A 21,835-nucleotide genomic window follows, 5' to 3' on the forward strand; every position below is an offset into this window, starting at 1 on the left:
TCTGTAGCCGCACCACCCCTGCTGCCCCGGGGCGGTGGCCAAACCTCGAACTCCTTCCACTCTGTCCTCCGCAGCTTTTCCCACTAACCTTCTCTGTTGTCTTTGGTGTTTGTGGGTTGAGAAGTCTGGTAACTGCCACAGCTCGCAAATTCAGGGCGCTAGGGCCCGTTCCACCCGGCTCCTGGTCTGGTTGGTCCTGCCACTGCCCATGCTGGGCTCTGCTCCGCTCCTCTCCCAGCTCTGTGTGCAATAGACCTCATCCAGCGACCATGCAGGTTGTCCTGGGCTGGAGCCCTGCTTCCCTCTGCTATTTTGTGGGTTCTGCAGTTCTAGAATTTGTTTGTAGCCATTTTTTTATAGGTTTTTGGAGGGACCTGGCGGGGAGCTCACGCAAGTCCCTGCTTTCCAACCACCATCTTGGCTGTGCCCAGAGACAATGTTTAGAAAGTATACAGTGCCTGATACGTAGTAGGCGATATATAAATATTTATTCTCCTTCCCTCTTTCCAAGTTTTTTTAGCTTTACAACTTTGCTGTTGTAGTATATCTTGTTCTACTGATTCTGCTCATTTCACACTGCATCACATTGTGTAGGTCTTCCCAGCTTTTTCTGAAACCACCCTCTTCATCATTTCTTATAGCATAATAGTATTCCATTACATTCATATACCGCAGCTTGTTCAGCCATTCCCCAGTTGATGGGCATCCATCAATTCTTTGCCATCACAGAAAGAGCTACTATAAATTTTTTGTGCATCTGGGTACAATTTGAGCTATCTTTGATCTCTGGTGAATAGACCTAGTAGCGGCATTTCTGGGTCAAAGGGTGTGCATGATTTAATGGCTTTTCAGGTCTAGTTCCAAATTGCTCTCCAACAGTTAGTCCAGTTCTTAGCTTCACCAGCAGTGAATTAAAGTACCTGTTTTCCCACAGCTTCTCTGGCATTTGTCATTTTGCCTTTTTATTAACTTGACCAATCTGATGAATAAGAGATGGTACCTCAGAGTTCTTTTTATTTATATTTCTTTAATTATTAGGGATTTAGAGCATTTTTTGCATGGCAATTGAGATCTTGGATTTTTTTTTTTTGCAGGGGGTAAGGCAGGACAGTTGAGGTTAAGAGACTTGCCCAAGGTCACACAGCTAGTACATGTGTCAAGTGTCTGAGACCGGATTTGAACTCAGTTCCTCCTGACTCCAGGGCCGGTGCTCTGCTCACTGCGTCACCTAGCTGCCTCGAGACCTTGGATTTTTTAATCTAAAAATTGCCTATTCATTTATTAGTTGGGGAATGACTTTTATTCTTGTAAATTTGGCTCAGTTCCCTGTATCTTAGAAATGAGATCATTATCAGAGAAACTTGCTTCAAAGATTTTTTCCCCAGATTCCTGCACCTGTATTGATTGTGTTTGTGCAAAAACGTTTATATTTTATGTAATTGCAATTGTCCACTTTACCTCCTGTGAACCTTTCTCTTGTTTGATTCCTTCTGATCCATTTAACAGGTAATTTCTTCCAGGCTTCGCTAATTTGCTTATGATGTCACCCTTTATGTCTAAATCACAGGTCCTGTTGGCCTTCTCTTGGAGAAACGTTGGTTTATACCTAGTTTTTGCCAGATTACTTTCTGGATTTTGTTGAATAGTGAGTTCTTTTCTCCATAGCTGGGATCTTTGGGTTTATCAAACACTAGAATACTGTGCTTATTGGAATCTATATATTGTGCATCTAATCTGTTTCAGTGATGAACCTCTCTATTTCTTACCCAATACTAAATTGTTTTCACAATTACAGTTTTGCAGTATAGTTTGAAATCTGATACTGCTAGGCCCCCTTCCTTCCCATTTATTTTTATTATGTTGCTTGATATTCTTGACTTTCTGTTCCTCCAAATGAATTGTTATTTTTTTCTAGCTCTCTAAAGTAATCTTTTGGTATTTAATTGGTTGTTGTTGTTCATTTGTCTCCGTCATGTCCAATTCTTCATAACCTCATCTAGGGTTTTCTTGGCCAGCTTATTTAACAGATGAGGAAACGGAGGCAAATAGGGTTTAATGACTTGCCTAGGGTCATACAGCTAGTAAATATCTGAGGCAAAATTTGAACTCAGGAAGATGAGTCTTCTGACTCTAGGTCTGGCACTCTATCCACCTAGCTGCCCATTTAATTAGTATGGGACTAAATAAATTAATTAATTTTGGTAGTATTGTCATTTTTATGATGTTGACTGAACCTACCCATGAGCAATTAACATTTCTCCAATTATTTACGTGTCTATCTCTATGGGGTGTTTTATAATTGTTTTCATATAGTTTCAGATAGGTAGACTCTCAAGTATTTTGTACTGTCTGTAGTTATTTTAAATGGAATTTCTCAACTCTTCCTTCTGGGTTTTGTTGGTAATAATCAGAAACACTGATGATTTGTGGGGGTTTATTTTATATCCTGCAACTTTACTGAAATTTTTATTCATTTTTATTAGTTTTTTTGGTTGACTGTCTAGGTTTCTCTAAGTGAACTATCATATAGTCTGCAAATAAGTAATAGTTTTTTCTCATTGCCTATGCTTATTCCTTCAATTTCTTTTTTCCTGTTTTATTGCTATAGCTAGTATTTCTGCTATAATATTGAATGGGGATGATGGACATTCTTGCTTTCACCCTTGATCTTATTGGAAAGGCTTCTGACTTATCCCCTTTACATTTAATGCTTGCTCTTGATTTTAGATAGATACTACTTATTTTAAGGAGAGCTCCATTTATTCCTATGCTCTCTGAAGTTTTTAACAGGAAGGGGTATTGTATTTTGTCAAAAACTTTTTCTGTACCTATTAATATAATTGGTTACGTTTATAATTTTCCCAGTTTTCCCAATATTGAACCTGTTCTGCATTCCTGATACAAATTTAGCCTATTGTATGGTCTTTATGATATATTGCTGTAGTCTCCTTGCTAATATTTTATTTAAAATTTTTGCATCAATATTTATTAGGGAGATTGATCAATAATTTTCTTTCTTTTTAAACCCTTCCTAGTTTAAGTATTAAGACTACATTTGTGGGCCATAAAATTGTGCCCAGCAATGCCACTACTAGGTCTGTACCCCAAAGAGATCAAAGAAAAAGGAAAAAGGCCTGTACGTACAAAAATATTTATAGCAGCTCTTTTAGTGGTAGCAAAGATTTGGAAACTGAGGGGATGTCCATCAACTGGGGAATAGATGAACAAGTTGTGGTGTATGATTGTGAAGGAATCCTACTGTGCCATAAGAAATTATGAAAGAGATGGGTTCAGAAAGACCTGGGAAAATTTACATGAGCTGAGGCAAAGTAAATTGAGCAGAACCAGGAGATCACTGTACACAGTAACAGCAATGTTATAACCACAGTCAACTATGAAGGACTTAGCTACTCTGATCAATACAATGATCCACAACAATTCGAAAGGACTCATGATGAAAAATATCCACCTCCAGAGAGAGAACTGATGCACTCTGATATTTTCCTTTACTTTATTTTTCTTGGTTTTTTTTTTCTTACACGCTAATGTGGAAATATGTTTTGCATGACTTCGTATGTACAAATGGGTATCATATTTCTTGACTTCTCAATAGGTGGGGATAGCACTGGAGGGAGAGAGAGATTTTGGAACTAGAAATAAAAATTTAAAATAAAATTTTAAAGAGACTGTCATAGAAGGAATTTGGTAGGGCCCTCCTCCTTGTTTCCCTATTTTTTCCAAACAGTCTGTGTAGTTTTGGAATTAATTGTTCTTTTAACGTTTAGTACAGTTTGTTTAGTATCTTTGCCAAGAAAACCCCAAGGAAATCATTAGCATGCTATGGTCCATGGATTTCATGAAGAGTTGGACACGACTGAATGACAAATAAGAATTTGTTTGTAAATCCATCTACCTCTGGGGTTTTTTTCTTTTGAGAGTTCATTTATGGCTTGTTCAATTTCTTTTTCTAAGATAGGGTTATTAAAAAATTGTATTTCTTGTTCTGTTAATCCGGGCAATTTTCTATTTTTGTAAGTATTCATCCATTTCATTTAGAACATTAGTTTTATGGGCATATAGTTGGGTGAAAGGTCACCAAATAATTGCTACTATTTCTTCTTCGATGGTTGTGAATTCACCTTTTTAATTTTTAATACTGGTGACTTGATTTTCTTCTTTCTTTTTTAAAATCAAATTAGTTAATGGTTTATTTGTTTTATTGTTTTCGTCTTTAACAGCTTTTAGTTTTATTTGTTCATTTGTTTTTTTGCTTTAGATTTTGTTAATCTTTGCTTTGATTTTCAAGATCTCTATTTTGTGTTTAATTGGGAGTTTTAAATTTGTTGGTTTTCTAGTTTTTTTTAGTTGCATGCTCAATTCATTGATCTGCTCTTTCTTGTATTGATGAACAAGTAGGCCAATGTATTTAGACTATAGAATGAGAGAAAACAACAAAACCCTTTGTGTTATTTAACTCTGTTTCCTGAGGACATTAAAGTTCTGAGAGGAGGCTTGTATCATCTCAAGATTGGGATCTAAACATGTCATCTTTGTGGTTGCTCTCTTATATTTGCCTTTTTGTTTTTCTTCACTCAGAGTTTCTACTCAGCTCTGATCATTTCATCAAGAATGACTGGAAGTCCTCTGTTTCGTTAAAGGCCTATTTTTCCCCCTGTAAGATTATGTTCCGTTTTGCTGAATATGTTATTCTCAGTTTTAAACTTATATCTTTTGCATTTTGGAATATAATATTCTAAGCTTTCCACTTCTTTGTCATGGTAGCTACTAAATCTTGTGTGATCCTGACTGTGGCTCCTTGATACTTGAATTCTTTTTTTTCTGGCTGCTTACAGCATTTTTTTCTTTGACCTGGAAGCTCTGAATTTTGGCTATGATGTTCCTGGGAGTTTTCATTGTATTTCTTTCAGGAAGAGACCAGGAGATTGTTTTCACTTTGCCCCCTGGTTCTAATAGATACGGGGAATTTTCTTTCATTACTTCTTGAAATACTATATCCAGGACTTTTTTTTTGATCATGGCTTTCATGTAGTCCAATGATTCTCAAATTATATTTCTTTGATCTGTTTTCCATGCTGATTGTTTTTTTGACAAAAGATATCCTTTATTCTATTTTTTAATCTTTTGACTTCATTTTCATATTTATTGTTGTCTCATCGTTGAGGCTGTAACATGTAAGGTGGCTACACCCCACTAAAACTGTCTCAGCAGATGGGCTAAACCAGGTTGAGGACAGCCAGCGGGCCTCAAACCTATCAGTAAGTCAGGAGGATGTCTGCACCAAGCATGTGAAGACTTCCCTGGTGGAATGGGCAGATGAGAACAATTTGTTCCAACAGCCATGAAGGCGGCTGAAGCAGGTGCTGTGGAGCACTTAGAGCTCTGTCAGACATCAAAGACCTCAGGGTCATCTTAACTTCTGTCCTCCCACTGGACTTGGATGATTCAGGGAGAGTGAAGCTGATGACTTTGTGCAGCTGTGCCTCACTTAAATCTAATTCATGCAGGGGTCAAGACATCACCCAAGCTACCACTGGTCCTCTTCGAAAGTGGCCAAAGAACAACACTGTTGGCTCATGGTTGTCTATTTGGTCCATTCTAATTTTCAGGGAGTTTATTGCCAAGCTATTAGTTAGTCCCCTTTCTTATTCTTTCTTCCATTGCTCTTATTCCTTTCATTTTTCCTCTAGCCCTCTCCTTTCATTGATAAAAACATTTTTTTAACTCTTGCTTTGTATCTTCAAAAATTCTAGGTGGTCTCATGCCTAAGCTCCGCTTTCCTTTGAGTCTTTGCTTGTAGATGTTTTAGAGTTATCCTCTTCTTCTGGATTTGTGTCCTGCCTGTCCTTGGCACTATAATAACTCTTTATTTTGGGGGCCCCACTTTCTGAAATGGGACTTTGTGCTAGGGACAGTGTCTGTGCACTTCTGGAATGACTATTGGGGCCTTTTTTGGTTCTGATTTATCTTCTCTGGCTCCTGCTGCTGTTTTCTTTGGGTGTAACTTCTGCCTTTCCATCTCTGCCTCCTGGATTCCCTGGCTTCCTTTAAGTCCCAGCTAAAATGCTGCATTCTACAAAAAGCCTTTCTATTGTCTCTGGTTTATCACGTGCATCTTGTTTGAACTGAGCTGTCTGAACATGGTCTTCCCCATTAGACTGTGAGCACCTTGAGAGCAGGGACTGGTTGTTTTTTGCCTTTCTTTGTATCATCTTCAGTGCTTATCTCAGTGTTTGGCACACCCCAGGTTTTGTTGTTTGGCCATCTCAGTCACATCCAATCTTTGTGACCCCATTTGGGGTTTTCTTGGCAGTGATACAGGACTGATTTGCCATTTCCTTCTCTAGCTCATTTTACAGATGAAGAAACTGAGGCCAACAGGGCGAATTGGCTCGCTCAGGGTCACACAGCTAGAATGTGTCAGAGGCTAGATTTGAACTCAGGAAGATAGAAGTCTTCCTGACTCCAAGCACAAAGCCACCTGCCCTAGGAAGGATGATCTGAATTCCAATCTGGCTTTAGACATTCACTAGCTGTGGGACCCTAGGCAAGTCATTTAAACTCTGTTTACCTTTTCTTCAACTTGAAATGGGGATGTTAATAGCACCTGCCTCAGGGGATCAATTAGATAAGATTCATAAGTGCTAAATAAATGTTGATTCCCTTCCTTTCTCCTACCAAAGAATTTCAGTAAAGAGTGTTCATTAGCTGGGGAATACCTGAACGGCCTGTGGTTCGTGAATGTGATGGGGGCCCACTGTACTCTAAGAAATAACAAAGACGGTAGACTGATGGAAGTGTGGGAGGACATGGTAGAACTGATGAGCGAAGGAAGCAGACTACCCAGGACTCCAGTCCCAGAGATGAAGATAGCCCCAAAATGTGGCAATGATGAGTTCAAGGGCCACGAGTGGTTCTCTCCTTTCAGTAGAAAGGTGGGGGGCTATGGGTATGGTATGTCACAAACTGTCTTTGTTACAAGGAAGGGTTCAAAGAGGGGGCACAGTACATTGGGGATTGCTTGGTAGAAAAACCAAAGACATCAGCAAAACTTAAAAAATGTCTGTTGAATAAGTGGGTGAATGAGTTGTCCTAGGTCAGAGCTCTTCACCTTCTCTCCCCCTTTAGGGATGCAGTCTTTGCTTCTAACTCATCTTAATAGCATCCTCCTGGAGAACCAGAGCCTGGTACAGGGCACTGTACAGATGGCTGTGGACCAGGCCTTGAGGCAGCACCACCAGCTAGTCAAGGTAAGAGAAGGAAATGGTCTCCCTTGGGTTCAGGTCCCTCCGTCCTTCCCCCCTCTCCTCTTGTCTCCTCTGGCTAGGAGGAGAGGTTCAGACTAAGGTGATAGAGTTGGGGGCAGGGGCAGCTAGCTGGGGAACTGACCCCCCCACCTCCCCTCTCACCTTGAGCTTTACTGGGCCCTGCCCTTCCCCACCCTCCTCACCCCACTCCAGCACAATCTGCAGCTCCCCCGGCCGGAGCCCAGGTGGACCTGGAGCCAAGAGAGTTAGCATAACCTTAAATGGAGGGACAGATGATGTGTGTACACTCTGGGCACACATGCCCCCATGTGTGCACTCACACGCCCACACATGAACACACACAATCCATATATGTACAGTACATTCACACATCGTACACACAGTACATACCTGCACATATATGCACACGCCCATGGTACACACACACACAAGGTGCACAACACTCACCACACTGCCCCAAATGGTGAGGGGCTGTGAGGGTGAAAGGTCCATGTCAAAGCCCTAAGAAACAAAAGAAGCCTGGACTGCTGGACTTAGAAGGAGCTTTATGGGGCTCCCGAGTGCGACACCCTTGTTTTATAAAGACACTGAGAGCCCACACGTAGTATACACACACATCACGCACACAATACATGCATGCACACACATGCACATGCCCATGGTGAGTGCGCGCACGCGCACGTGCACACACACGCACGTACACACACACGGTACACACACACGGTACACACACATACATGGTACACATACAAACACACGCCCATGGCGCTCGCACACACACATCCATAGTACACACACACACACACACACACACACACACAGCATATACACACACACTCATGGTATACACATGCACACACACACGCATGCATACAACACACACCCATGGTACACACACACACACACACACACACACACTACACGCCACCGACCTCTCCCCGAGTTGCTATTTGTCCCTCTGTGTCACCAAGTTTTCTTTTCTTCTCATTATCATCACCACCTCGCCGCGCTTGCTTGATTTCTCCATCCTGTTGTCTTCGTATTTCCCTTCTTGTTTCATCAATACTTTTCAGGGCAAAAACTGACATGTTTGTTTCTGAAAGTCCTTATTGTTCTGGGTCTTTACCAACAGGGCTGTTATTTGAGGCAGAAAATTTTGCTCAGATTCCTTGAAGTTTCCAAGTATCCTTAGAACGTGCCCCATTGAGTAGATGCCTGATCTAAGTGAGACCCGGGGCTCTTGTGAGGCCTCCTGGGGAGGGGGCGTCGGGACACCAACGGCCCTCTTCCCTTATCTCCCGTCCTCTTTAGGCCCAACAGAAATTGCAGGCATCCATCCCGGTGGCCGTGAGCTCCATCCTCAGCATCGTGGCTGGCAGCACCCGAAGCAGCTTTCGGACGCTTTGTCTCCAGACCCTTCAGGTTAGTGGGAAAGTGTCATCGTGGCTACAGCATCCTGGTGGGAACCTCGGGTTCTAGTGCTGGCTGTGACACTCCTTAACACACCGTAGGACGTTGGCTGAGTCACTTCCCTCTTGGGTTCTCAGCGTCTTCATCTATAATGGGGCTGTCCAACCTTAGCTTTTTATTGAAAATTTACCATTTTAGTGAGAGCTCTGCAGTAGCTCAGCTTTGTTTACCAAAGCATTTATGTAAATCTCTGTTTGTAGGTGGGCTGCATTTTGGACAGCCCTGGTCTATAAAACGAGGGAGTTGCACTTGGGAGCCCCATAAAGCTCCTTCTAGGTCCAGCAGTCTAGGCTTCTTTTGTTTCTTAGGGCTTTGACATGGATCTTCCATCCTCACATCCCCTCAGCATTTGGGGCAGTGCGTTGAGTGTCATGTACCTTGTGGACTGACTGTGTGACCCCGGGCAAGTCATGGAACCCCTCTGGGTCCCAATCAGCCAGTCAGGAAGCACTGTGCCAGGCACTGTGGGGGGAGCTGGGAATGCAAAGACAAAATGTGGGAGATTCCACCCCAGGCACAGCTGACTCTGACCAGGCCCGAAGCAGGTGGCAGGCTGCCCCGGGACAGGACGGAGTGTCTCTTCATTAGCTGTGGTCTTCATCAACAGACCCACCCCAAAGCGAGAGCAGCAACAAATAAGGAGGCGGGACAGGGATGGGCCGATACCAAGGCTGGGGTAAGGGATGTGCCAAAGTCATCCTGGGACACCTGGTCAGTGGGTGGGGGGAGGGTGAGTGTGTACAGGCATGTGTGTGTGTGTGGGTATAGTTATGTGTGTATGTGTGTGTGGTACCTCACAGACCTTTGGCCTCCAGGCTGAATGAAGAGGATTTCTGACAGGACAGTGGGGGTGGAGGAGCTTGGTGGGAGGCCCCTTCTTGCTGGCCTGAATCACCCCCAACCAGAGACGGGGGAGCTCTGCTTTTGCCTTACTCCACCTCACCATTCACTTGTCTCTCCCCCTCTGTCCATCTCTCTCTGTATGTCTCTGTGTCTCTCCCTCTTTCTCTGTGTCTCTGTCTGTCTCTGTCTCCCCCACCCCCCCTAGGGATTCCCACTCTTTCTTGGGTTACAGCTGAAGCTCATCCCTCTCTGAAGTCTGGTGTAGTGAAAATTAAACTTAGCAGACCTCTATTAAGTGCTCACTCAGTACCAGACACCAGGCTGGTGGCCCTGCCCTCAAAGGGCTTCTGTTCTGCCCAGATGATTGACCTGCACAGAGATAAGTAATTACAAATATAATAATTTGCATAGGGTGAGGATCAGGGAAGACTTCCTGGAAGAGGTGGCCCCAGAGGTGGCCTAATTTTGAAGGAAGACACAAATTCATAGTGTTTCAACGAGGGACTCCCTAGGGCACAGCAGTCCTCCTATTCATCCCTCTTTGATTGTCTAACCCAGTCCCCTCAGACCGCTCTGAGCCCCTCGGCCGGGCCCTATCCCTCAGGGCTATCTGCCAGGCTCCATGGTGTCCTGGGGTAGACGCCAGGGAGCTCCTCAGTCTCTCTTCCTTCCCCATCCCTCTCTCTGCTCCTGCTTGGGCTCCCGACTGCCTCTCCCCAGGTAGCGCCTCACACTGGCCCCCCGTTCCCAGGGATCTCTTGTCTGGGACCTCGCCTTCCTCCTTCCTGACACCCGCATCACTTCTGTGACCCTGCTCTCCCTGCTGCTCCTGTCTGACCCCTTCTCCTGCACCTCCACCTCCTTTGAGGCATTTCATGCGCCTCCCTCCCAGGTTGTGAGATGATACTTAGAAAGGGCTTTGGAAACTTTCAAGTGTGACATAAATTTGAGCTATTTATTGTTCTCACTCTCAGGAGAAAAACCAGGCCTGGATATGTGGATTTGGGAGTGGTGGGCAGAGGGGACTGTGAGAGAACAGGGGAGCTAGGGCAGAACTGTGGGGCACAGCCACAGCTGGGGGGCTTGGTCTGGATGATCAGCCAGCCAGGTATCCTAGAAGGAATGGTCGGACAGATTGAACTGAGAGAGAGCAATGTCCTGACCCAGGAGGAGCCTGGGGGACCCAGGGGAGGACTGAGAAGGGATGGAGTAATGGAAGCAGATGGAGAGGCTGCGGTGGGACGGGGCAGGGAAGCCCTTCCTCTGGGAGCTCGGCTAGGGAGGAAGAGGAGATCCGGGTGACAGCTTGGGGGGCTGCTAGGGCCTGATGAGGGTCTCTGAAGGCATGGCAGTAGGCAGCAGGGAAGGACCCTGAAGAGAGGAAGGGACTGGAGATTGGAGGGGCAATCTGCCAGACAGAATGGGCAGAGATGGGACCAAGGCGACATCCACAGAGAGGAGGGCTGGCCTTGGCTCTCTACAGTCTCCTCTGCTTGCTGTCCACACAGATAGCAGGCTGGCTGCTCCCATTCGGTAAACTCCAATGGCTCCCTATCACCTTGAGGACCGCCTCTCAAACCCGCTGGTGCTTCAAGCCTTTCACAACCGGGTCCCAACCTCTTTCCAGCCTTCTTCTACATTGCTCCCCTTTCCATTTTCTACAATCCAGCTGGACTGTCTTTGCCATCCCTCCCACAGAATCTCCAGTTTCCCCACCTTTGCCCTGGCTGCCCCCCATGCCTGGATTGCCTTCCCTCCTCACCTCTGTTTCCTTGAATCCCTTATTTCCTTCAAAACTCAGCTCAAACGCTGTCTCACCAGCTGCCAGGCCCCTCCATTCTTCACCCCCAGATGACCTGGTATTTATTTAGTCTGTATTTTTATATGACACTTCTTCACCCAAAAGAACATTTGCTTCTTTTGGGCTAAAATGGGCTTGCTTTTGTTTTGGTATCCACAACACCTAGCATGATGCCTGGCACACAGCAAGAGCTTAATATGTGTCTGCCGATTCTAGCCTCCACCCTCGAGAAACTTCCTCCACGTGGCCTCCAAGCCAGCTTTCCTGTCTTCTAGCCATGCCACGCTGCTGCTACCCACCCTATGTAGCTCTCCCTGGCCTCTGGAATAACATACCGACCTTTAGGCCTCCAACTCCCTTTCTTACTCCTGGTCTTATTTCCCAGTACTCCCCTGGGTGAACTCTACCCCTCCCCAGGCAGCTGGCCTGCGGCAGAGGGAGACGGGCCAGCAGTAGGAGGCTTTTCCAGAGGTCGGTGATGAGCGAAGAGGGGGCACTGACAGTGTTTGGGGTGAGGGAGGGGCTGAGATTGCCACCCAGCCACCTGGCAGCTCAGAGGAGCTCGGGGAGTTTGGATGCATGGAAGTGATGAGACCAGCTTGGGGCAGATTCAGCTGGAGATGCTGGAAGACAGTGGGTGGCTGGTGGTGAAGGACTGAACTCGGTGCAGAGATTTAGGAGTTGACCCATGGAAGCAGACAGGAGGCCTAAGGGAGAGGGCCCAGGATGGAGTCCTGAGGGATGGACACACACTTAGCTGGTGACAGTCCAGCAAAGGAAGCTGAGATGGAGGAGAGGCCATCCTCAGGGTCACAAGCTACAGAGAAGTGAGGAGGAGTCCAGAGAAGAGGCCACTGGGCATGGTGACCCTTGGGACAGGGGTTAGTTTGGGGAGCCAGACTGCAACAGGTCCAGAAATGAGCTGGTCGTGAGGAATTGAGATAGCAATGAAAGCAGGGCTCCCCGGAGAAAGAGCTGTGTGACAAGGAGAGGGTCACCAAGAAGAGCCGCCAGGACCGAGGGAAGATGGGGTGGGGGTGGGACCTCACAAAGGAATTTTGAGATGTGGAGGAGCAGAGATGAGCAGCGCCCACTCCAGTCTGCTGCACATGGAAGGTCCCTGGGCCTCAGTTTACCCACCTGGACTTTAGGATCTCTAGGGCCCCTTCAAACCGGGACACTCGGTGATTCTGCGCGTTTGGTCCATTAGGCAGCCGATACCCAGGAATTCAGGAGGAGACTGCACAAAGCCTTCCAGCAGACCCTGCACCGGCGGCTTCTCCATCACTCTGCCTGTGACCCAAAGAAAGTGAGTATGCAGGAAGCCCTGCCCCTGCCTCACAGGTGACCCCAAGCAGAGCTTTGGGAGGCCCAGGGTCAGGGGGACGTCCCAATGACAGCTCAGTGGGGGCTGGGGGAGCCTCCTGGATGAAGACACATCAGATGGCTCTGGGGAGCAAAGGTCACACAAGCTTTGGTTGCTCCCAGGCTGGCTTGTTCATAGCGTAAGCGCGGCACCTAGTGGCTTCATCTCGGAACTGCAGGTGCAGGTCAGGAAGCCATTTGTCTCTGGTTCCTCTGACCAGAAAGGGCTAGTGTTGGGCCTCCGAAGAGCTGGGAGGTCATTGATGTGGCTGCCGCCTTGCCATGTGGACATTAGTGCCACCAGGGGTCTTACCACGTGCTGACCAACTTTCTGGTAATGAGCGGCCCTCTCTGGTGGTCTCTCTTGGAGCCTGCTGGGAAGCTTTCCTGAGTCAGGCCTGAAGAAGTTTGCAGGCCCCTGGCCTGGGTTCTGACAAACTGCACCTGCCACCTCATTGAGCTTACTGGAGGAGGAAGAACTCAGGCATGAACCCCTCAGTCTGACCAGAGGGGAGGGAGGTCACTCAGAAGAAGAGAGTCATAGAGGGTATCAGGACTGGAGAGTGGAAGGCTGGTGGTTAAGACAGAGGCCAGTATGAATGGGAAGAGCATCGAAGTGCTTACTGTGGGCACAGTCCTGGGCTAAGGGGACACAGCTAGAAAAGTCAGATGGTGCCTGAAGCAGCTCCATTCCAGTGGAGGAGGCCACACAGCTGTCATAGCCTTTAGAAAGCGGCAGCCGCCAAGCAGGTATCAGGCCACTTCTTTGGTGTCATTTCCACTGATAAAATCACCCCAGCTCCTGATGCTGAACCATGGACGGGGTCCAGGACTTCGGGGGCCACAAATTTCCTTTATGGGTCCCCAGTTGCTGTGGCTGCAGCCCCTGCAGCAGCAGGTCTAGGCTGCATCTCCCCAGGGGCCACTTCCCAGGATGATCCCAGGATACAGGCCCTGGGCTGAAGGTGGCTCACAAGGCTCTTGGGCTCAGGCCCTGGGTTGTCCAGATCAGGGTCTGAGGGGAGATGGTGGTCAGGTTGGGGGTGGAGGTTTAACTCACCTGGCATAGGCTGCCTCTTGTGTCTCCTTCAGAATCAAAGAATGTAAGAGTAAGACCAACCCCAGCTGTGCCTTTTCACGGGTGGGCCCTCGCCCCTGGAATGTTCTCTGGCCTCCCTGGGGTCTCTTAGAAAGCACGTGTCCCATCTGAAGGACTCCAGGGGAGGCCTCTTAGCAGGTGGAGAACCAGAAATGGATGTTTGCTCCCTCCAGGAGGCTGTCTTTCAGCTCTGCCACCTCTAGGCCTGCATGCTTCCGTATGTGGCTGCCCCTCTTCTCCCCTGGACACTGCCTGAAATGCTACCCATTCTGGGAACGGCATGGCTGCCTCCATGGCACTGCCCCATTCCCACAGGCCCTTCCATGACTGCCTTTAGCAGCTCTGCACTCTTTCCACAGAGACCCAGGCCCTCCCTTAGCTGTGGCTTCATGAGTGGCCAGTTCTCTTCCCTCTCAAAGCTGTAAGAGCTGGGACCTGATCAGTGGCTACCTGGCACGAGGTACCATTGTGCATCCTCATTGTGGTATGACAGGGTCTGCAAAGACAGAGGCCAAGGCCATGTATCAATCAGGCCAGTGCTGGTGGTGTCCCCAGGCCTCCCATCCTCCCCTCTGCTGAAACCACAGATGGTGGCATGGTCAGTAATGCAGCTGTGGCATACCGAGCCTTCCAGAGCACTTTCGTGGACATGACGTCATTGAGTCCTCATGGGTTACGTCCATTTTGCAGATAAAGTTCAGATAGCTGGTCACACAGTGTGAGAGACAGTTCAAATCCAGGGCTCTCCTAAGTCCAAGTCCAGTGTTCCTTCCACCATCCCCACTGTAGGTGCAAGGTACAGGGCTTTTCAGAATGAAGAGGTGCAGACTGGCACCTCTGACTAGGCTCTTGGATGACTGGTCCCAGCAGGCAGCTGAGCAGGCTCAGAAGAGGTGCTGAGGAACAGCTGCCTGGCTCACTGGTGGGAGCAGGTGCTTCCCAGAAGAGACATTGCTCCAGCTGGGCCTCAAAGGAGGCTAGCGTGGGAGGACATGGCCTCACATAGCTTTTCTTTAGAAGGAAAACCCTGAGACGGGGCTGTGTCCTGTCGCTGCTAAACTCACTTGGGGTTTCTGACTCTCTGACCAGCCGCTTCCTGAACCGACCAGCACAGAGGAGAGGGAGGATGAGGCCGAGAGCCTAGAGGAGTCACTCCCAGGTGAGGGTCTGGTGCTTCCTGACAGTTGTCAAGGAGAAATGCACCACACACACACACACACACACACACACACACACACATTACTTGTAGCTAGCCTTCCCAAAGTCTCAAATAAGTATTCTTGGGGTGCAGCAGTAGGAAGCTTGTCCTTTAGGGTAGAGAAGGGTGTGCAGGCCCTGTAGCAGCCAGGCCAGCTGCCCTCTTGGCTGCAGCACAGGTTTTGGCTCTGGAATTTGCCATCCTGGGCCAATACCACCTCGACCTTCATGGTTGGTATTAGCGCAAGTGTTGTCCTAACACACAAAGCCTCGGAGACCACAAGCCACAGATAATTGGAAATAGAATCCCCGAGTCCAGTTGGTTCCAATGAACCGCAGGTTGGGTGGCCTCCTGTTTGATGTCCCAGACTCCCATTCACGTGAACAGCATTCTGAGTGTATTTCCATTACTGGTGTAATCTATGTGCTTTGAAAAGTCTGGTGGCGATGCAATATGTTAAATTCATCAGGGGATGTGACTGTTTAAAGGCACCAACCACAAGTCTATTTTATAAGGCAGAAAGTGCTTTGTAATGTGAATATTATCTATTTTACACGTATGGATTTATACTGGGTGGGAAAGTAAAACGTGTGCACTTGAATCAGTTAGTTACCCGGTGGTGTAGGAGGGCCCCATGTCTGTGGATTAGAGCTTTGCCAGTCGGTTCCCTGAAAGCATCACAGTCTGACCACGTCGTGAACCGCACCCCCCCCCCCCCGCCCCCGCCTGCCTTTCTGCAGCCTCACTTCCTCTCAGCCTATTTGCCATCCCCTCCCCCACCCTGGCTCTGACCCCCAGCCTGGGAGTGCTCCTGCCTCACAACCACCTCCTGCCATCCCTCATTTTCAGCTTCGGCTGGAGCCTTTCCTCCTCTCACCCTTCAAGTCACATATATCAAGGTACCAGTGGTGGCATGGGCCTGGAGGGGCCATTCATGATGTAAGCCACCTGGGGACAGCGGATGGAGAGCTGGCCTTCAGGAAGGATGAAGGGCTAGCCTATGGCTCAACCTCCCATGCCCCACTTGCGGGAAAGGGGCAAATCTGCCATGGTACAGGAAGTTTCTCATCTATAAACAAATGTGTAGGTCCTAGCAGCGCTTTTGACACAGTAGGGATATTTTAAAATGTTTGTTGAATGAATTCAGAAACTGAGCAATCAATATGGGCTGTAATAGCTGGACTGAGACTGTATCAGACCATGAAGAACGGGCAGCATTTGGATGGAGGACAGACCCTTTTAAGTGGGAGGAAGCAAACGAACTGAAGGGGGCAGGCTGATTGAGAGGATAAGGCAGAAAGGCAGGGGGCAGGGAGACTGAAGTTGAATCTCAAGCGGGGAGGGCCTTGAGGGGCCCCTGAAAAGGTACAAGAGGGAGGAGGGGTGTATGCTGGTCCACATGCCTGGCCCCGAAACAGGATGACAGCCGGGGTCTTTTCCAGAGAGTTGCTGTCCAGGAGAGGCTCCGAGGCCCAAGAGGTACTGCCAAGAAGGGGGTGTGGTGAAGGAGACCCAGGCTGCCAGGGGGCTGCCCCTGCTGAGCCTCAGGGAAACCACCCAGCGCTCTGTCGTACCGGGCCCCCCCTGCTCCCAGGCCAGGGGTTGGGGCCGCACAGAGGGCCGCGGAGAGGTAACTGGGCCCGAGAGGGGGAGGGGGAGGTAAGGGTCCCTGGCTGCTAGGGTGTGGGCTGGGAGGGCCCAGGCTGCTGGGGGTGGGGGGTGGGCAGGTCAGGCCAAAGCGTCCCACCCCTCCCCCCGCCCAGACAGCCAGCCTGTGTCTCCTCCTCCTCCTAGGACACGCTGTGGCTGCAGGAGGTGTCCAACCTGTCCGAATGGCTGAGCGCCGGCCCGGCCGGCCCGGGGTCCAGGCCCGGACCCTGGGGGGGCAGCCCCCGAACCCGCTTTTTTCAATAAAGGCGCCCAGCAGCCCAGCCGCGCTTGTCAGTCGCTACGCCGGTCCGTGGTCGGGGGATGCGCAGGCGGGACCAGAGGAAGGTTGGGGCGGGCGGGGATCCGGGGGGTGAGGCGGGCAGGCCCGGAGAATGAGGGGGCCGGAGGTCGGGCAGGGGGAGCAGGCGGTGGACGCTGAACTGGGGGTTGGAGGACGGCGGGGACGGAGCCGCGGAGCGGATGGGCCGGAGCCGGAGGGACGAGGGGCTGGGGGGCGGGAAGGGGGGCAGTGCCAGGTAGTACTCCAGATCAAAGTCCGAGTCTGTGTCCGAGTCCGAGTCGGACCGGTGCCGGGGGCGGCGTGGGGTCCTGGCGCGCGCGGGCCGGGCCTGAGCGAGGCGGGGGCGGGGCCGGACCAGGGAGGGGGCGGGTCTCAGGGAACGTGAGGGCGGGGCCCCAGAGGGGAGGGGGAGGAGGCGGGGCGCGGAGGTGGGGCTCCGTGTGACGCGATGACGCTACGCTGCGCGTCCCGGGGGCCCTGCTGGAGCCTCCTGGACGGTCGCCCGGTGCGCGTCATTGGTGCGCGCCGCGCCGCGCCGGACTCCGCGGCTCCGGGTGCAGAGCGCGATGGCGGCGCTGGGCGGCGACGGACTGCGGCTGCTGTCGGTGTCTGGGCCGGAGCCGGAGCCCGAGTCGGCGGCGCTGAACGGCGCGGGTCCTGGCCTGTGCTGCTGGGTGTCCGTGTGCTCCTGCCTCAGCCTCGCCTGCTCCTACGTGGGCAGCCTTTACGTGTGGAAGAGCGAACTGCCCAGGTGCGGCGCGGGGAGGGGGGGCGGCACCTGCGCGCACGGGGCGGGGCTGCGACCGTGGGCTTCCGGAACCGGGAACGGCGCTGGTCTTACCAGGGGCGGGGCCTCGATGACAGACTTCCGGGGCGGGGCCGGAACTGCCGGCTGGCCTGCCCCGACGGGGGGCGGAGCTCGAAGGCTCCCGCACACTAACCTCCCCCTCCCCTTCCCCAGGGATCATCCTGAGGTCATCAAGCGGAGGTTCACCAGCGTCCTCGTGGTGTCCAGCCTCTCCCCGCTCTGCGTGCTGCTTTGGCAAGAGCTCACGGGCCTCCAGGTGGGGGCGGGGCCTGCGGGAGGGGCGGGGCCGGGAGGCCGGTGGGGGCGGGGCCGGGCCGCCCGGGGCGGGGCCCGCCTGTGACGCCCCTTCTTCTTGGGGCTCAGCCAGGCATATCCCTGTTCACCCTGATGGGCTTCAGGCTGGAGGGCATCTTCCCCGCCGCGCTGCTGCCGCTGCTGCTGACCATGGTGCGTCCCTGCAGGGGGATAAGGCCGGGGGGGGGGGGCGGGCCAGGGGGCGCAGCTCCTCCCCCCTTGCTGAGCCCCTCCCCCTCTCCCCCTAGATCCTGTTCCTGGGCCCCCTCATGCAGCTCTCCATGGACTGTCCCTGGGATTTGGCCCACGGGCTAAAGGTGGCCCTGGGTGAGTCGGGGAGGGGGCGGGGCACTCGGCCAGTGAGCCGGAAGGGGAGGGGGCGAGACCTGGCTTCGAGTCCTGTTTGAGTTGGGCCTTTGGCTCTCTATCCTCAGTTTCCCCGTTGTTCTTTGTGAGGGAGCCTCGGGCCAGTGAGTTTATGGCTCTGGGCCTCAGTTTCCTCTTCTGTGAAACGGGTACAGCGATATTCGCTTCCCTTAAGGAAGAGTCAGGCTTTAACCCAAGATACCAGCAAGTTCCCCAAAGCCCCCGAAGAATGGTGGGGGGCTCAGTGAGACCCCCCTAGCCCGGGCTGCCCCAGCTCACGTCCTCTTCTTGGCCAGCCCCCCAGGCCTGGGTGCGATGCCTGACCGACATGCGCTGGCTGCGGAACCAGGTGATTGCCCCCCTGACTGAGGAGCTGGTGTTCCGGGCCTGCATGCTGCCCATGCTGGCCCCCTGCACCGGCCTGGGCCCTGCCATCTTCACCTGCCCCCTCTTCTTCGGCGTTGGTGAGCTTCCCTCCCCTGGCCAGGCGGGAGGGGCGCCTGGAGGGCTGGGGATATCCCAGCAGGGGTGGGGGCCGCGGACCTGGGTGTCCCCAAGTCGCCCCTTCCCTTACAGCCCATTTTCACCACGTGATTGAACAGCTCCGTTTCCGCCAGGGCAGCGTGGGGAGCATCTTCTTGTCAGCTGGTGAGACCTGGGGGGCAGACAGGCTGGGAGGGGGGGCAGGTGGACAGATTGGGGTGACCACTGACTAGGAGCCTTCACTCCCTGCAGCGTTCCAGTTTTCCTACACGGCAGTCTTTGGGGCCTACACGGCTTTTCTCTTCATTCGCACAGGTGAGCACAACTCTGAGGCAGGTGGGTGGGAGGGAGCTGGAAGGTGCCCAGTTTTCTCTCCTGACCCCTGGTTGTCCCCCCTCCCCCAGGACACCTGATTGGGCCGGTCCTCTGTCACTCTTTCTGCAACTACATGGGCTTCCCTGCGGTGTGTGCAGCCCTGGAGCACCCCCAGAGGTGCCCTCTGCTGGTGGGCTACGCCTTGGGGGTGGGGCTCTTCCTGTTCCTGCTGCAGCCCCTCACAGAGCCCAGACTGTACAGCAGCCTTCCCCTCTGCCTGCTCCTGGACCGAACCGGGGATTCAGCCACCGCACTGTGCTCCTGACCTCTGCTCCCTCCCTACAGACTCTTATGGGCTCCCCAGCCCCCCCCCCACAAGAGGAATGGGGGGGCACAGGGCAAGCTGGGGTCCTTGAGATCTCAGGAATTTTGGTAGGGGGGCTAGAAGTCAGAGCTAGTTGAACCCCAAGGACTGAGAGAAAGGTAGTCAGGATCCCAGGCTTTCTTTGGGGGGTTGTCAGCCCCTCGTCCACTGTGTTGCCCCTAGGCCTTGGGGAGGCTGCTGGGGGATGGGGAGAGCAATCCCTCAGGCCTCCGCCTGGGGTTTTCTCCTCTTTTTGCATCAGACTTTGTATTCAGGTATTAAAAAGAGTTTTAACTTGGGTAACCCAGAGTCGGGGCTGACCTTTGGCATCTGGGCTGAGGGTGAACCCTGTGGCCTCCTCTGAAATGGGGCCCAAAATCGGAAGGGCCATCTCAGAGGGTGGTGGTTGTAAGCCAAGAGCTGTGCTAATGCCTGTGGAAATGCCATCCAGCCTGTGTTGTGCCCCTGTTGTGTGCTGGCCCCCCAACACTGGCCCTTCTTGAATCGTTCGCTGTGGGCACTTGTTCTGCTGAGAGCAGGGGTGGGGTTCTCGCCCTCCACCCTGTTGTGGAGGACTCTGGCCCTTGGACTCAGGTCCCTGGAGGTCCTTGGGCCAGTCGTTCCTTGGCTCAGGAAAGCTGGGCCTGGGTTCAAGCTATGCCCCCAGCTGCTGCTTCTGCACCACACGTTGCCTGTGCTGGACTCAGACCTGCCTCAGACGCTTTCTGGCTGTGTGCCCTGGGCAAATTGCTTCATCCTGGTGACTCAGTTTTCTCTTCTGTAAGAGGGGCTTGGATTCAGCCTCCAGGGTCCCTCCCAATTACTAAATCTGTGTCCAGTGAGGGTCAGTCTGTTCAGCCCATCGTGCAGGTGATCATGAGGGAAAAAGGCAGCTGGAAGCTCTTAGAAAAGCCACAAATGATTTGCGGCTGCTCACCCTGTGGGGCAGGCTTGAGGCTCCGGACCAGGCTACCCCTAGCTGAGGAGGACACAGCTCCCCGGCTGTCTTTCTATGAGGCCTAAGCTGGGGGATGCTCTGATGTAAGCGAGCTCAGAGGCCTGATGGATAGATGGATGTGCTCGGGCATGGACTTCCACCCAGAGGCCTCCACTCCCCAGACATTCCACCCTCAGACACACTGGTATACAGGCCCTTGGTGGAGCTGGACGACATCCCTGAGACCAGAAGGTCGCTGAGCATGGGAGGCCCCAGGGGAGTCTTGGCTAAAACCCAGCTCTCAGGCCAGAGCTTCCTCTTCCTGCCCCCACATTCTCCTGCTGCCATTGGCTCTCTTACCCTGAAGGCCTGTCATTCTTCTGGGCTTTTGTTCTTGAAAATGTGGGGCTGGTCCTTGGGGTTCCCTCTGAGGCCTCGACCAAACCCTGCTTTGTCCCTGCCTGGGGCTTTCCCTCAGTGCTGGGCCCAGCCTGGCCCAGGACGTCACCGTTCTTATGCCTGACACTAACCTGGAGGCCAAAGGACCGGGCAGCAGGGAGATGACAAATGGCTTTATTGAGTGTTTTGAGTCTGTCAAGGCTGAAACGAGGAGGTCTCGTCCCCCTGACCTTCCTGGCCTGGACCCCCACTCCCCCAGAGAGAGGGTGCCAATTTGGCAAACAGATGCATCCTGCAGATGGCAGGATGTGATGGGCAGTTTGGGAAGGGGAAGTCAGAGAGGGAGGGCCCTCTGTTGGCCCCCTAGCCGTGAGCAGCTGGTCCCAGGTGGCCATAGCAGCCTGGCTAGCTGCCCTTTTCCTGTGGCCCGGGGGCTCCCAGGCAGCAGCAGCATCTACTAAGAATGACGAGGGGGAGAGTGGGCCTCCAATGCTAAGGCACTGGGGACAAGGTAAGAACTGGGGGTCACTCGATCTCCACGATGAGATCATCTCCCTCCAGGGTCATGTCCCGGGTCACATGAACCTTGCTGATGGTGCCCTCCATGGGTGATGTCACCACAGTCTCCATCTTCATGGCGCTCAGCACACACAGTGGCTGCCCCTTGGTCACCTTGTCCCCGGCTTTCACTTTGATGTCAATTACCTTTCCAGGCATGGGCGCCCCAATCTGGCCCTTGACGTCCTTTAGGGCCTTGGGATGGAAATGCATCTCCTGCAGGAGGAGGTGGGAGAGCCTGGTTGCTGAGAGCCCTGCACCCTTAGGGCCGCCCCCCTAGCCCCTCAGGGCCGCCCCC

General features: G+C 51.8%; 3 protein-coding genes across 8 annotated transcripts in view; 2 read left to right on the forward strand and 1 right to left on the reverse strand.

Annotated features, from left to right (window-relative positions):
* Positions 1–16,976, forward strand: part of C6H11orf80 (chromosome 6 C11orf80 homolog) — an 89,687-nt gene extending 72,711 nt beyond the window's left edge. The window contains exons 11-17 of the mRNA XM_036765306.1: positions 7,147–7,268; positions 8,598–8,708; positions 12,611–12,709; positions 13,513–13,515; positions 14,954–15,023; positions 16,505–16,692; positions 16,857–16,976. Coding sequence (XP_036621201.1) covers positions 7,147–7,268; positions 8,598–8,708; positions 12,611–12,709; positions 13,513–13,515; positions 14,954–15,023; positions 16,505–16,692; positions 16,857–16,976 — 713 coding nt within the window. The remainder of the gene's footprint in view (positions 1–7,146; positions 7,269–8,597; positions 8,709–12,610; positions 12,710–13,512; positions 13,516–14,953; positions 15,024–16,504; positions 16,693–16,856) is intronic.
* A 567-nt stretch (positions 16,977–17,543) lies between these two features.
* Positions 17,544–19,946, forward strand: RCE1 (Ras converting CAAX endopeptidase 1). 2 transcript variants are annotated; one of them, XM_036763885.1, is made up of 8 exons: positions 17,544–17,764; positions 17,975–18,077; positions 18,185–18,268; positions 18,364–18,442; positions 18,778–18,945; positions 19,058–19,129; positions 19,217–19,279; positions 19,369–19,946. In XM_036763885.1, the coding sequence occupies exons 1-8, from the start codon at positions 17,580–17,582 to the stop codon at positions 19,602–19,604; spliced, it is 990 nt and encodes a 329-aa protein (XP_036619780.1). In that variant the 5' UTR covers positions 17,544–17,579; the 3' UTR covers positions 19,605–19,946. The 2 variants fall into 2 exon arrangements, with proteins under 2 accessions (XP_036619780.1, XP_036619779.1); XM_036763884.1 differs by having other exon boundaries at positions 17,553–17,764; positions 19,099–19,129.
* A 1,191-nt stretch (positions 19,947–21,137) lies between these two features.
* PC (pyruvate carboxylase) overlaps positions 21,138–21,835 on the reverse strand; it is a 104,770-nt gene continuing 104,072 nt past the window's right edge. For 3 of the 5 annotated variants that reach the window (XM_036763087.1, XM_036763088.1, XM_036763085.1), the window contains exon 21: positions 21,505–21,753. In XM_036763087.1, the coding sequence (XP_036618982.1) occupies positions 21,505–21,753 (249 nt within the window). Of the gene's footprint in view, positions 21,754–21,835 lie in introns of all 5 variants that reach the window. The other 2 variants (XM_036763086.1, XM_036763083.1) reach the window with 1 other exon arrangement.

This window comes from Trichosurus vulpecula, chromosome 6 (assembly GCF_011100635.1).
Source record: "Trichosurus vulpecula isolate mTriVul1 chromosome 6, mTriVul1.pri, whole genome shotgun sequence".
Classification (NCBI taxonomy): Eukaryota; Metazoa; Chordata; class Mammalia; order Diprotodontia; family Phalangeridae; genus Trichosurus; species Trichosurus vulpecula.

Bases quoted from the DNA above. Each gene is read 5' to 3' on its own strand.
- RCE1 (XM_036763884.1), top strand. From the start codon at position 17,580: ATGGCGGCGCTGGGCGGCGACGGACTGCGGCTGCTGTCGGTGTCTGGG. The intron at 17,765-17,974 runs GTGCGGCGCGGG...CCCCTTCCCCAG, and splicing joins TGGAAGAGCGAACTGCCCAG to GGATCATCCTGAGGTCATCA. The intron at 18,443-18,777 runs GTGAGTCGGGGA...CTTCTTGGCCAG, and splicing joins CGGGCTAAAGGTGGCCCTGG to CCCCCCAGGCCTGGGTGCGA.